This window comes from Centroberyx gerrardi, unplaced genomic scaffold (assembly GCF_048128805.1).
Source record: "Centroberyx gerrardi isolate f3 unplaced genomic scaffold, fCenGer3.hap1.cur.20231027 Scaffold_470, whole genome shotgun sequence".
In the NCBI taxonomy this organism is placed as follows: domain Eukaryota; kingdom Metazoa; phylum Chordata; class Actinopteri; order Beryciformes; family Berycidae; genus Centroberyx; species Centroberyx gerrardi.
This window is the reverse complement of record NW_027605291.1, coordinates 20,563-34,315: the sequence shown is the minus strand read 5'-3', so window position 1 is coordinate 34,315 and position 13,753 is coordinate 20,563. Positions and strand designations below refer to the sequence as shown.

Below are 13,753 nucleotides of genomic sequence, written 5' to 3'. Positions count from 1 at the left end.
TACATGTTAGTGTGTGCTTGACGACTAAGGTGCTTACTCGCCTATTGCCACTGGTACTACTGCATGAAAAGTTTTCCATTGCGGCAGCATAGGCTCTGCCTTCTGTCCAATATATAATATATAACTGGTTCTAATCTATGATCATAGGCTGTGAAATTCAAAACAGTGTCAGAAATTATCTGTCAATGCCAGATGGACGACCCGCCTATGCTACTAACGTTCTGCTGGCTGCCACAAATCCGCTCATACTTTTTACGGCATGCGTGTGACCGCTTTCCTGATCCGGCATTGAACATTTTTTTTGATCAAGCCGTTGAAATGGTCGTTGGACAATCACTAGTGACTTATTCATAATGTTTATTGGCTGATTTAAAGAGCAATATGTAATGCATTTTCCAAGCCTAGCCAAATTCAATGTAATTAGGGCAAACAAACTGAATCTGCTCCCATCTTTTGATGCCCCATCCTCAAATATACTACATTGTTCCCAATGCAATTTTTACCTGTATACCAGCATGACTGCAAAGGTAAAAATCAAACTCCGATGGGTGAGTGATTTTGGTGTCCACTGTGGTGCCTGCAGGAATGTTGCCACTCTTGCCAACCTGCAGAAATCCCACCAAAATGTTAGAATAGTGTTTCAGTGCAAATAAAATTATACCATTTTTTGTTCCAATTCCAGCGATGTGTGTTAGGATTGCTTCATTACATGGCTTCCATGGCAAACTTCGCTTTAGTAAGAGACAAAGACGTCACAAACAAATTGCCTTTTGCAAAACTTTTTTTGAAAGCCAATAACACAATTTTAATTTTAAAGTGAAGAAGACAGAACTTAACACTACTGACCCGCTCATTCCTGTCCATGCAGAACAGTCTTGTGTGGTGTCTCTTCTGCACGACCACGAAGGTGATACCAGGCTGGTAGTCCTTCTCTAGCTTGATGCAGGCCTCGCGAATCGCCAGCAGCTCATGTTGAAGAACCTGGGGCTCACAGGGAAAAACACAAATTTCATCACCAAGTGAGACCAACCACACCCTACACATCTAACCCACAATTCATACTGACACAAATATAGGAAATTCACACATTGCGCCTAGGCCATATTAACAGCTCTTGGCAGGTAAAAAATGCTATGACAACATTGCAATGCTCATCTCTCTTTGAAAGCTATAACCCCTTTCTCACTTTCACACTAAGCAGAGCAGAGTTTGACCCAGCTCTCAACCCCGATCTTGACCAAGATCGACTTCCCCGAGTCGACCCTTTCACAAACCCACTAGCACACTAGTCCGGTATGAGAGGGATATGTGTGTGTCTCACCTGGTTGAACTGGCCCTCAGAGATGCCGTCACGGTAGTAGATGATGCGGGTGGGCTTGAAGCGGGTGGACTTGTAGAACTGGATGAGCAGCTCCCTCACCATGGTGGCCAGGTCCTGGATGATGTCCTGGCGGTGCTGCTGGACCCGCACTGTAGCACAGTAGCGGCTGGGGTGGGCGTCCATACTGCCGACCACCTGGAGAGGAAAGCAACTATTTAGTTACAATTAGAAGGAATGACTGAAAACGCCTTATTAAACAATGCTACAAATTAAAGAGGTGGACACATAAAAGTAAAGGGCCTTTGTATCGCTTAATGTCTAACCAAGTGTCCAAGGGGATTTATGTGTGTGCTTAACAGGTGGTGATTATCTGCCATCTTGCTTACAGCAATGCACTAAAGTTTAAGCCATTAGTTAGGCCTATGTACTGCATCCTTTCCTCCTTTGTTGCAGTGTAGGTAATTGAAAGCCTTATTTTACAGCTTATTAAATGTATTTACTTTGTATACAGTAGGTGTCCTAAAAACAGACTACCTTTGGATTAATTGCTTCAATTAATTAAATCATGCAATTTATGTGCGACAATTAATGAACGTGCCCTTACTTAGAAGTTACTAGTGGAGGCTAGTTCATGCTGCGCTGCTGTGCGGTGTGATGTTACTTACAGCGGCGATGGAGGGTTTCTTCCCGTCTCCTGCAGGTGGATGAGTCACATCTGCACCAAGGAAGATGACTGGCTGCTGGAACACTAGAGGCCTGGAACGAGGATGCAGAGTGCATGGGTACAAGTGAAATTCGGCACAAGTACATGATATTCTTATAATTTGGGAGAAAAAATGCTAAAGGTTAAACACTGAACATATAGGCTTCAATTCAAACCATTTAATTTCAGGATTTCACTCAGGGTTTAGTAGGGGCCTCACTAACCTGCCCTGTGGGAGGAGGATGTTATTAACGCCGCCCAGCTTGACGTTGATCTTCAGACAGAGGTTGGAGAGGGTCTGAGGCGTGGTCTTCTGAACGTTCTTCACCTGCACACACTGCGTGGCCATGCCCAGCACCGTGTCCCCAACACGCTTCACCTCGGCTGCAACACACACCGGGACAAGTCAGTAATGTCAGCTCACAAAACCTCGGTATGAATGTGCACTAGAAGTTGATACAGGTCAAAACATCATTTATCCCTCAGGGGGATGAAGAAGGTAAGAATTGGTGAAGATGTTGAAGACAGGGGCTACTGCTACTGTGAATGACTGTTGCATATGTAGCCTATAGCAGAGTTTCCGTTAGAAAAAATTGGTGCCGGTCCACGTGTCCAATGTCCCGGACAAATGGGAGAAATTCCGGTCAAATATGTGACACGTTCTATCATTTTCAGTCGGAAGGTGCAACAGCGCATTTGTGGATAAACGTGATTTTATGAGAAAAGATCAATTTTTGGCTGTTTTGAGGTTTCATCAGATTTTAATAAAATAAAGCCTTGGCTTTCATTCTGTGTAAAGATTATTGTGAAATTCAAATGCTAAATATAGTTTAGAAGCTCATAAAGGTAGGGTGACAAGCAGAACTACTAGCTTAGTTTGTCAACAAAGCTCGCATTCCTCATGTTGCCAGGTTCGCAGTTTTCAATGTACTTGGAAATGTTATAAATGCTGTAGGACTTAAAACGCTGTTTATAAAGTTTGTCAGGGTTGTATTGTGGAGTTTTGTTATCGGTTTGTTATTTTGGACTAGTTTCGTTGATCATTGGGCTGTTTATGGGTTGGGTTTAATTGGCACTGGGAGGGTTTTGTCGCCAAGAACCTGGCAACACTTCTATGTGTCCCTTAAAATTATGAATGAACATCTGCATAGTAACAGGTTGACCATCGTTCACTTTATTGTCTAATCAAAATTATTGTTTCATCCGCGGGAAAACATAGTTGTCAGGCATCTCAACCTGTGTGTGTGTGTGTGAGAGAGAGAAAGAGGGGAGAGAGAGAGAGAGAGAGAGAGAGAGAGAGAGAGAGAGAGAGAGAGAGAGAGAGAGAGAGAGAGAGAGAGAGAGAGAGAGAGAGAGAGAGAGAGAGAGAGAGAGAGAGAGAGAGAGAGAGAGAGAGAGAGATTGAATTGATATTATTGAAAGACATAGAAATGAATTCCCGTGAGGCAGAAATTGCTAGATTACTAAACTCAATTTCTGTAAGAGGAGCAGCGACTGACGCGCAATGGACTGATATAATATCAGACTACTTTTTAACTCCGGTGCCGGTGGATGCACGACCTGTCGTGAGTGACACCGGTGCGTCTTCCTCAGAGTCGGACAGTCCACACACCAACAATACGAGCCCTGAAGCTACAGGCGGAGAGACTGAAGATGAGGAGGAAGATATTTCGCTTATGGGAGACCCGCGGCTCTCCAGTCTGTAGAAGGTGCCTATGTAAGCAAAGATTGTGGCCATGAAATCCAAAAGGCCCGTGACTATAGGTGCCACTGTAAGAGAGAGAGAGATCCCAGTGATTTTTTTAATAGAAGGATATGTGGAAATTTAATTTTAGCCTATTTTAATACAATTCAAATTGTCCTTAGAGGGAATTATTTCCCCCGGACATTATGACCGGAGAGATTTAAATATGTCGGACTTCAACAGATTTTCCCGGTAAAAAAACAGTAATTACCGGATAACGGAAACTCTGGCCTATAGTGAGAATAAATAGTGTCATGGTGTATTTTGAGGGTAGTGTTTGTTTTTAATTGGTTGTAACTGTGTAGGGGTGGGATATAATTTGCTGAGTCAGTTATTATGTAACAGATGGCTGAACAATGGAGTGAGTCTAACCAAGGGGCGCTACCACGCCATTCTAACAGTGCTATAGTCACCTTTCTAAACAAACACACTTCACACACTTCACAGCTACCCTGAACTGGGCTCAGCTGATTTATCTGGGTCATCAGGCACCACATCAAACATGTCGCCACTGGCATTGATAGACAATTGACCTAAAACCGAAACCATGATTTCATAGCTACCTGCCTGTGATTTATAATACGCTGTGTCATACTGCCTCTTTCAATAGCGTGCAGCATCAGAAATCACATCAAACCTTTACCACCAAACTACATGTGCTAATTATGTTTGACAGTCACAGTTAGAAAAGTCATACCAAGCGAACATTACGTCATCCCCGTCATCAGAGGCTGTTTCTGTAACCGGTTCCAATTCACGAACACACCCAATAATTCACAACATTACTGGCAGAGATTTTAGATATAAAAATATTAAAAGTCTTTGTCACTGGTTAGTTTGCCTAACTCACATATGCCACTTTCAACCCTCACAGCACCAGTTTCAGTCGATAACAGACCACAGAAGTTTTCTATCTTGATGTCATTATCAGCAACAGACTAACCACCAACATCAACCACCAAAAAAAAAAAGTGTGTGAAAATCTACAACCCAATGGATGGTGTAAGAATAAATAAAGCAAAGCATCAAAGCATCAACAGCATAGTTGCAAACGTGTGCAGACTAGCTAGCTGCAAGACTAGAAAGACTGATTTCGCCCCAAGACTAATCATTCTCTAATCATTCTCTTCACCAGATAAAACTGTGAGACTTTGAAACCAGAAAAACTAAAGCTGTAGTATTTCTTGCTACTGCTTGGCCTGTGACTGCATCATCAGGTGTAGCATTTGGGGTGGTGAATAGAGGCTGCCTACGAGATACAGAGAGTACTGACGAGTGTAATGGTGTCTATAAGCATGTCATACTAAGACAAGTACATAAGTAGTAGAAGTTTGGAGCCTAAGTTTCACTTGTTTTCACACCAACAGTCTAAGTGGAGATGGACCAAATGCAAAGCTCCAGTCTCCTGTCCTGGCAGGGCGCCAACACCTAGTGTGGAGATAAGTCTGTCTGATAGTAAACTACAAGTCTCCTAACATCAATATGGTGACGAGATTGAGGAGAATATCCCACATTAAAAACAAAAATGAAAAAGGAGCCGTCTGGAAAGGTGTCAGTATACAGCTATCTAGACGGCAGTCACTTGTGGAAAACTGTTTCCCCATTTCAGTGTCTTGCAGATTTTCAGTGTCTTAATCTTTGGCGGGCTGTCCTAATACCGGAGAATTTAATCCCTGGTCACTGTAGTAGCTGGAATTTCGAAATTTTGAGTTTTTGGGTGTGAGGAGTGGTAGTGGGCTACTGATTTGTTAACCCCTGGCCCCTGCAGCAATAAGTACACTACCTCGTTCCCCACTAAACGACAGGAGAACTAGAACAAACTGTAGGAGTTGGGTTCCTCACCGTAGACAGGCGTCTTCCCCGGCAGGATGACCACCACCAGCTGGAGGCCCTGGTAGGTGTACTTGAGGTGCTTGAACATGGGCTCCACGCTGTCGGCTCCCTGGGCGTACTTACAGAAGCAAGGCTGACCCTGGATGGGCATCCCCGCATCCCGCGAGATCTTCCTCAGCTGGTCTGTGAATGCTCTGAGACAGACAAGTACCAAATTGGAAATTGCAATGTTCTAAAATTACACAGTGGGGTTCATCAGCTTGGGTTACAACAGACTCATGTTCGAACTGACATTTGAATTCTGAATGAACAGAGGATGAAATGGCAAGTGATGGGCAACCTTCACATGCAAAACCAAGAACAAGTCAAGTAACTCAAAATACTTGAATCGTGCATTTGGCAGAAAAAGTTCCATGTGATAGGAATTCTAAATGTCTACTATTTATATACATATATCATCAAAAATGTTTAATGAAGACATTGTTCAAATGTCAATGTATCACACTTACTTGAGCAGGAGTTCAGTGCACTGTCTCTGTGGGGCAAAGCAAGCGATGGCCCACACTTTGATCTCGATGCCGGTGTGGAATTGCTTGTTCCTCATGTCCCATACTCCCTGGATTGGTGTGGCTATTGCTTTGTTCTGCAAATTATGATAACAGCAAGCTTACATTGGGTAGTGTCAGTTGCATGAAGTCACTTTGATATAACCTTAGAACAACAAATGGAATATGTTGTGGATGAAAAGCATATTGTCTTCAGGCCACCATCGACCCATCCAGGCTCTGGCGATCAACATACCCTGCCTCCATAGAGGATGGAAGGTGCCTGTAGGACGCGGCCGTTCACTTCCGTCATCTCATCCCTCACCATCACTCCGAACTCCCGAACATAAGGGTCAGTGTTAAAGTTGGCACTTCTCATCTGGAAAATACAACAAAAGTCGAAGCAGTAAGAAATCAAAATTACATTAAGACTGCAGTGTGAATATTTATAATTCAGGGGAAAATCTTCAACAGAAGTTTCCACTCTGCTCATCGTTTGTAAGGTCAACCTGCTACCTAATCAGGATGCCAGGATTTCATCAAGTTTAACAGTTTTTAAGACCTTTTTAAAGTAAATTAGAATGAAATATAAGACCAATCTAAACATGAAAATGAACACAACTGTAGACCTAGGTCTGTGTGACTGGGCTGATTTCTCAATGGAAAACAGAGCACCAAGAAACCACAACATATTTAAGACCTCTTAAACTGAATTTAAGACTTAAAATGCTTTATTCAACTGTAATGAAGAAATTTTAAAGCCTTGAGTTTAGATAAAAGTTGCCAACAGTTTAAGACTTTCTGGGCCTGCAGGCAAACTGCTAACTTCTGTTACATGCAGCAGTAAATATCTCTCAGAGTTACAACAATCCACAGCCATCATCTCAGAGGGACTCACCAATTTACTGATCTCATCCTGACGGTCGGGCGCCGATCGGGCTGTGGCACGGATCATAGTGGAGGTCTGATTGTCTGTCAGCTTCTTGATGCAGCGCTGGCCTGCCACTATGTTACACACCTAGACCGATGAGAAACAAAACATGTAAGGACCTCTGATGGCTTTTGATGAAACTCAATAGTGAATCAAGTCTGTAACAAAAGTAAATAAGCGTCAGAGGTCGGTGGCTGCGTACCTCTAGAGGCAGGTAGGTGTGCTTCTGCTCCTGTCCCACCTGGAGACATGGGAGGTGGGGGTACCGCAGGATCAGCTTGTACTTGTCTTTGAAGTACTGTGCTACTGTGCATTCAATAGTTTGGCCATTCTCCTGTTGCAGGGGGAACCTGAGGAGAGCACACACCAGACAAATAAGAGAGGGGAAAAATACAGCAGCTCCCTGTCTTGTCCGCAAAGGGCAAGGTTGTTCCCTAGTCAATGAAGAATATCGTAGACAAAACCCGTCTTCCAAAGAATTTACAATAGTCATCTTCTGAGCTCATCAGTGAGTCACATTTATGAAGCCAAGCCAAAAAAAAAAAAAACACATTTCAACAGCAAATTAAACATTTATGCATGTTAGATGTTTTGGTCCAGTATTTCAATATACCAAACATGTAAATAATGAGGCGAATTCTTTTAGTATATCCACCAGCTATTACTGATTTACTGTAAATCTTAGGATCTTTAACATGAAGAAAAAAACATGGTAGAGCATTCTTACGTCTGGTGGCTGGCTGGTCTTCTGGTCACGTTGCACACTCTGTACTTCCTCTTCATCTGTCCACAGTGGGTGATCTCCACCTTCAAACCTGGATGGGGGGGATCACAATACAGGATGACCACGTTTGCCATATGACTTTAAAAAAAACTGCTTCAAGTTGGTAAATGGGCATGTGGCAAAAGATTTAGCTCATAACTTTTTAAGTTTAGTTTATTTCCAAAGAAAATTAAACCATAAAAAGCATAGAAAGAAGAAACAAATTACTAAATTATGCAGGTGAGCAGGTAAAAACCCAAGAGGCTTGTCAATACATCTCACCTTAACAAATAAAGAAACAAATAAACAACTTAAAAATCTAAATGACAAGCAAAGACTCCATTGGCCACTAACAAATTAACAATGATTACCTTTGATTTCCTTTGTAAATTTCACTCTCTGAGAGTCAGTTAAGGGCTTCTGTTGTTCTTCAATGCTTTTGAAATCCAAGACCTCACACATGAACTCAATTACAGGCTGGGCTTTGTAGAATGCAGTGGCCGAAACTGCAAAACAAAAACACGGCAATGAGATTCACAGAAACGGCTTCCCCTCATGCAAGCGGTACACAAACAATATGAAACCTACCATCGATGTTGAGCATCATTTTCCAGAGGGAAGGCCTGACAGACTGGTGGAAGCCAAACCACACCTCCCTGCCCCCGCCAAGAGGGTTCGAACATCCTTCTGAGGGAGTGAAGAAAGAGCGGCCCACAGGGGTATACCTGTAACAGAAAACGGTCGACAATAAAACCTGATTAACATGTTTTTAGCAAAAGAAGCTGGCCACCGGACAGCTTAAAGGAGAGGCAGTTAGGAAAAACTGGAGAGACAGAGAATGAGATGGTCAGCAGGCTTTGACATCGAATAAATGCCTCAAATAAATCAGATCTGTGATAGGTGTCAGGATAGAACTGAAGGACAGTAGGGATCGCTGTGGATAAGTACTGTAACTACCATCTATTCCTAACTAGATACACTTTAATACAAATAGGTCATGAACCACAACCTATAAAAAAAAAAACTCATCACCCACATACGAATCAATGTTCAACAATGAAAGACTGACCTCATAGAGGGCAAATGTCTCATGACCACGTCCAAGGCTTGGATGGTCTCAAAGGGGATGTTGGGTAGCCGTCCTGACAGTGCCTCATGCAGAGCTTGCAGACTAACGCAGGACACCCACTTGATGGCCACTTTGAAGCTGCGGTCCTTGCCTTCACCAGGAATGGTCACCTCAAGCTCCACCTGCGCAGTGGATGGGATTGGAGAGAACAGGACAGAGGGAATGCTGTGATATTGTCCTGAAGACCAACCAAACATAGTTTAAGCAATTTCCCCACAACTGGAGACTGTGCTAAAAAAAAACATACCTTGTCTCTTCCTATGGGCAAGGGCATGGCTGTGTAGAGATTCTTCCTCCCGTCATACACTGGCTTTCGATCCCCGAAGATCTGTGTTTTAAAGTGCTGGACCATGTGCTCCACAATTTCACTGAGAAACAAAATGAAACGGGCAAATCACCACACTGACTGGGACATCATTACCAATGGAAAGCCACTGATCTCCCAGTTGCCAAGTGTAAACAGGACTGCCTTGTGATCAATACACCCATGCGTACCGATTGACCCTTCTGGGGCATTTCTCAGGCTTGATGTCAATGTCGTAATGGTACACCTCCAGTTTGGGGATTTCCATCTCAAAGAAGTTGGCCTGCAGCTTGATTGTCCTGCCCATGGTGCCAAAGTCTGGCCGTGATGGCGGCTTGAACACATATTCTGGCACCGGGGGAGATGGCGGGTCTAAATCAGAGGGGTCAAGGGTAGGAAAGAGACAAATAACATGTTAACAATCACATTATATAGGCACCTCTGACATTTCCAAAGATCTTAGGTAAACCCATTACAAATCCATTAAGAGTTTTCCACCCAAGCCAAATCCTACATATTCTACTCCGAACCAGCCTGTATCAGTTACACTTGAAGATTTCTTATTTTTTTATGTGCTCAACCATGCTTTGTGCTTTTCTAGTGAGTCAGAAGATGCATAAATGTTTCATCTTTGGTTGACCATGTTGAACCAAGTAGCCTCATATCTGCAACTTGAATAAGGCAACAGTGCGACTGTCAGAGCACACTCCCTTTGGCACCTTATCTTTGACCAACAGCTCTGTTCACTCAAATAGAATAACACCCATAAAACCTAGTAATATCCGGTAGTAATTATTGAATGGCCTTTGGTGTATAAAAGTACGCAACCATTCAAAGCTTAAAATGGGATGCATTTAGAGGAAATTGACTATCTACTGTGACGTAGTCTTTTATTTAGAATCTCAGTTATGTTGACAAATCAGCTGCGTCCCATTTCCTGGACAATTTCATTATTCAGTCAGAAGGATAAATTGTACGACTTAGATGAATGCTTACTGTGATGCTTGAAGAAAGCAGAAAAAGCATTGTGTTGTCAATTACACTGGGACCAATAGTGGGACCAGCGTTAGGCTTTAAAGCCCAAATATGGAAAAAGCTTACCAGAGCCTATTGACCCAGAGGAATGGGGTCCCTCAAGCATCTCAGCAGCTAAAGAAGACACAAATTACATGTTATGCTTTCTCATACATTCCATTGGGCTTGACAGACGCTTGAGATTGTTGTAAATAGAGGGTTAAAAAACAATTTAAACAGGTTAGTAGTCTAGGTTTGACTGTCTTATAAAGTTAACATGAACAAGTAGCAAATGGCCAGGAAGAAGGAAAGCACAAAGTGCTGCTAAACCCTGTACATTTCCAGAGCAAATACTTTCTTCATTCATCATTTTGCTCTCTTATCTGCACCCAAACACTATCGTTCACAACTAAGGGCGACTTTTCAAAACTCTTATCAATATACACACACAAGCAGTCCAGCAACCTGGCAATCAGACCCTCCTGAAGCCACCCATTCTCCTGGAAATTAGCCTGTGCTACACATCATTAGTATTACAGAAAGGACAAGAAATAGAGCTGCATCCAGCTGTAACATAAAAAGAACAACCCCTAAAACAATACATTTAATTTGAATGAAAAGGAAAATAACCCTAGACAAAGTCGAGGAAAATTAGGAGGCCAATATGTGCTCAATGACGTTAGTCTCAGTATGACAACGAAGGGAACAAAACTTAGAAATAAAACTAGGGGTCTAACGTTATAATTTTCAAAAACCTTAAGTTTGCTTACTAGTCATGTAACGTTAGAGTCTGTTACATTTAATGGCTGAATACAGTCAAAGTTGGACTAATTCACATTAGCCACTTTCATCTTCATAGTTTTTATCTTTTGACATCTGTGTGTACAATTATCCATAATTTCGTAATGTTTAATGCCACAATTTCCATAATAAAATGATATAGCGATTACATAAGTAACTTATATCGTGGGCAAAACAGACAGAAAACAACTGAATTAAAGTTAGCTAACGGAAGCTAACGCTAGCTAGGATCGGTTATGAGATTATATAGTATGGTCGCTAAACATTGTGTCTCAATGTTCAATTCGCTTCTTAGATGCAAAATACTGCTCTGAATTAGTGAAATCTTTCATTTTACAGAAAAATGAAGCTTAATCGCTCGACCGCACACTAAGCAATTATCTTGGAAAGCTAGCTAACAATAACAAGGTCGGGGAACGTTGTAAAGCTAGCTAGCAGCAGCTTGTTGTTGTTGGATGCTAGCTAAGCTTGTTTCTACTACTACTGCTGCTTCTAGTTTGGTTGGGACGAAATGTTCTTATGCAAAGGATCGGTTGAGTTTTACAATAAACAACGACACAGAATGAGAAAACTGAGCCTTTATTTCAGCGATTGCTCACTGCATGCACAGATAAAGCACTAAAACGTTGGAACCATCGTTGAGTTTTTAGCTAGCTGCATTACCTAGCCGACGTTAGCTGCACAACTTACCTCCAGCAGAGGAATACATTTTGTCGATTTAAGCGTGTGCCGTGGACGTACGGATACTCCACTTTATTCTTGCCAAATGCCTCCCAAACACATACGTGGCCGAAAAGTATTTCTATATAAAAGAGCGAGGGAAGCCCAGTTCGGAAACAAAGATTTTTAGTTAGTCAAGTGGTAAATATTTGCACCACGAGAGCTTTCTCATCCTCGGCACGGCCCCATCCCCCCAACACACAAAACGGGAGCCGAGAGAAAAGCTAGCACAGAAACTATCCAGGCAACGCGAGAGGTTTCCCTCCCGTGTACTTCCGTCTTCGCTTAAATCCCGTCGGACAGACAAGACCGCTTCTTCTTTGCTGTTGAGTCGATGAGAGTCTCACGTTCGGTCCAATATTTTTTTTTTTCTGTGAAGGGCTTATTTGATTTTGCCCTCCAGCGTAATGTTTAAGCTGTTAGTAAGCTATCGACCGTGAGACATAACGCTATGACACCTAGACATGGTTTTTAAACTGGCGAAAACACTTTAGTAGTGCTCCTGTTTCGCACATGCGTAGTATGGTGACGTCTGGTGAATATTTATTTATACAGCTTCTTGCATGAGTTAGCTGTTGTTTGCATCAGGCTGTACTTCTAGCTCTATCAATAGGTGTATCCCAAATTTGCGATGTTGAATGTGCAAGTTGATTTCCGGTCTAGCGGACAAGGTTTTCGTGAATGTGAGCAGGAGGGAATTATCTTGGTAATTGAGACCAAGGTCTTCAGTGATGTCAGACGCACACTGCGCGCTCACCGCCTTGACCCACACTAGAAAAACGCAGGGATAAAACGCTCTTTTCACGCATTAAAAAGTGTTGATATGCCACATACGCAGCAACATTGACCTAGTGTAAAAAAACAAGGACCACAAACCGATATATCAAGTTGCTAGCAACTTGTCAACAAACAAGAAAGCACAGGAAGAAGATCTCACTGTCGTGTGCCCCAAAAGGGGGAATATTTCCGGGGTACATTGTAAAATTGATATATTGATTTATTATCATCATTGTTATTATATCGAAATGATTATCACTCATAAATGCATCTATAGTCTCATTATTAGAGGCGGAAAGAGCTGTGGAATATTTTATTTATTTAGATAGAAGTAATACTACTAAAGTAACGTGAATTTTTTACTCATTTAGGATCTTAAATATTTTGCAGGCTACATCATGTTCCAAAATGTTCTCTCAAAAAAACTAACGGATTATTCGTTTTGACGTTGTCTTTGAAGATAATTTGACAATCAGTTCAAGGTTTAGGGATGGTTCCCTTTTTACCACATAACATACAGTATACTATGTATAATATCAGTTAAGACAGGTAAACTCCAGCATTTCTGATTGTACATGCTCGCAGATCTCGCTATATCCACTCTTATGTCTAAAAATAAAACTTGCTAATTAGAGGTAGGGGTAAATGCTTAGAAAGAACACATTAATACTGAATAACCGATCTGAAAATATAGCAGCATAACAAACCAAGACCGTTTGAGTTCTTTAAACAAATATGCCTGTACCTAATATCCCACATTATTCCCCGTTCCTCTTTATAATTATGATTTATGTTGAGAGTGGCTTATATGTTTCGTCATATTGTCAAACTCGAAACTGAAAGCAGTTCACATGTATGGCTCATATACCCTGGTCTACAATGTTGTCTCATTTTTCAGTTTGCATAGTTTTGCATTCCTTTATCCGTTGTGTAATGTAATGTATCCATAGCGGTAGGCCTACTATAACTGTGAATAGCCTACTCATCCTCACACCTGTTACAAATACTGTATATTTGAGTTTCTTGGTTGTAGTTTGTGCTCTCATTAAGCTGTACTTTTGTATTACAACCTATTGTGTTCAATTTACAAACACTCTTTCTCTACTTTAAACGTGAGAACCAAACATTTGTTCATCATCCGTTTTTTCTCTCTCCAGTTTCAAAGTGT

General features: G+C 41.8%; 1 protein-coding gene across 1 annotated transcript; it reads right to left on the bottom strand.

Moving 5' to 3' along the window:
- Positions 1–503: 503 nt before the first annotated feature.
- LOC139920700 (protein argonaute-2) lies at positions 504–11,994 on the bottom strand (the record flags this gene model as incomplete). The annotated part of the gene is made up of 18 exons (XM_078282435.1): positions 11,779–11,994; positions 10,375–10,422; positions 9,465–9,645; positions 9,217–9,337; positions 8,910–9,091; positions 8,429–8,565; positions 8,212–8,346; positions 7,805–7,892; positions 7,280–7,427; positions 7,045–7,164; positions 6,403–6,525; positions 6,111–6,244; positions 5,611–5,795; positions 2,249–2,408; positions 1,987–2,077; positions 1,322–1,516; positions 847–981; positions 504–605 (listed from the first exon to the last, which is right to left on the bottom strand). Coding segments are annotated over exons 1-18 (2,304 nt in total), but the record flags the coding sequence as incomplete, so codon positions are not given.
- Positions 11,995–13,753: the final 1,759 nt, after the last annotated feature.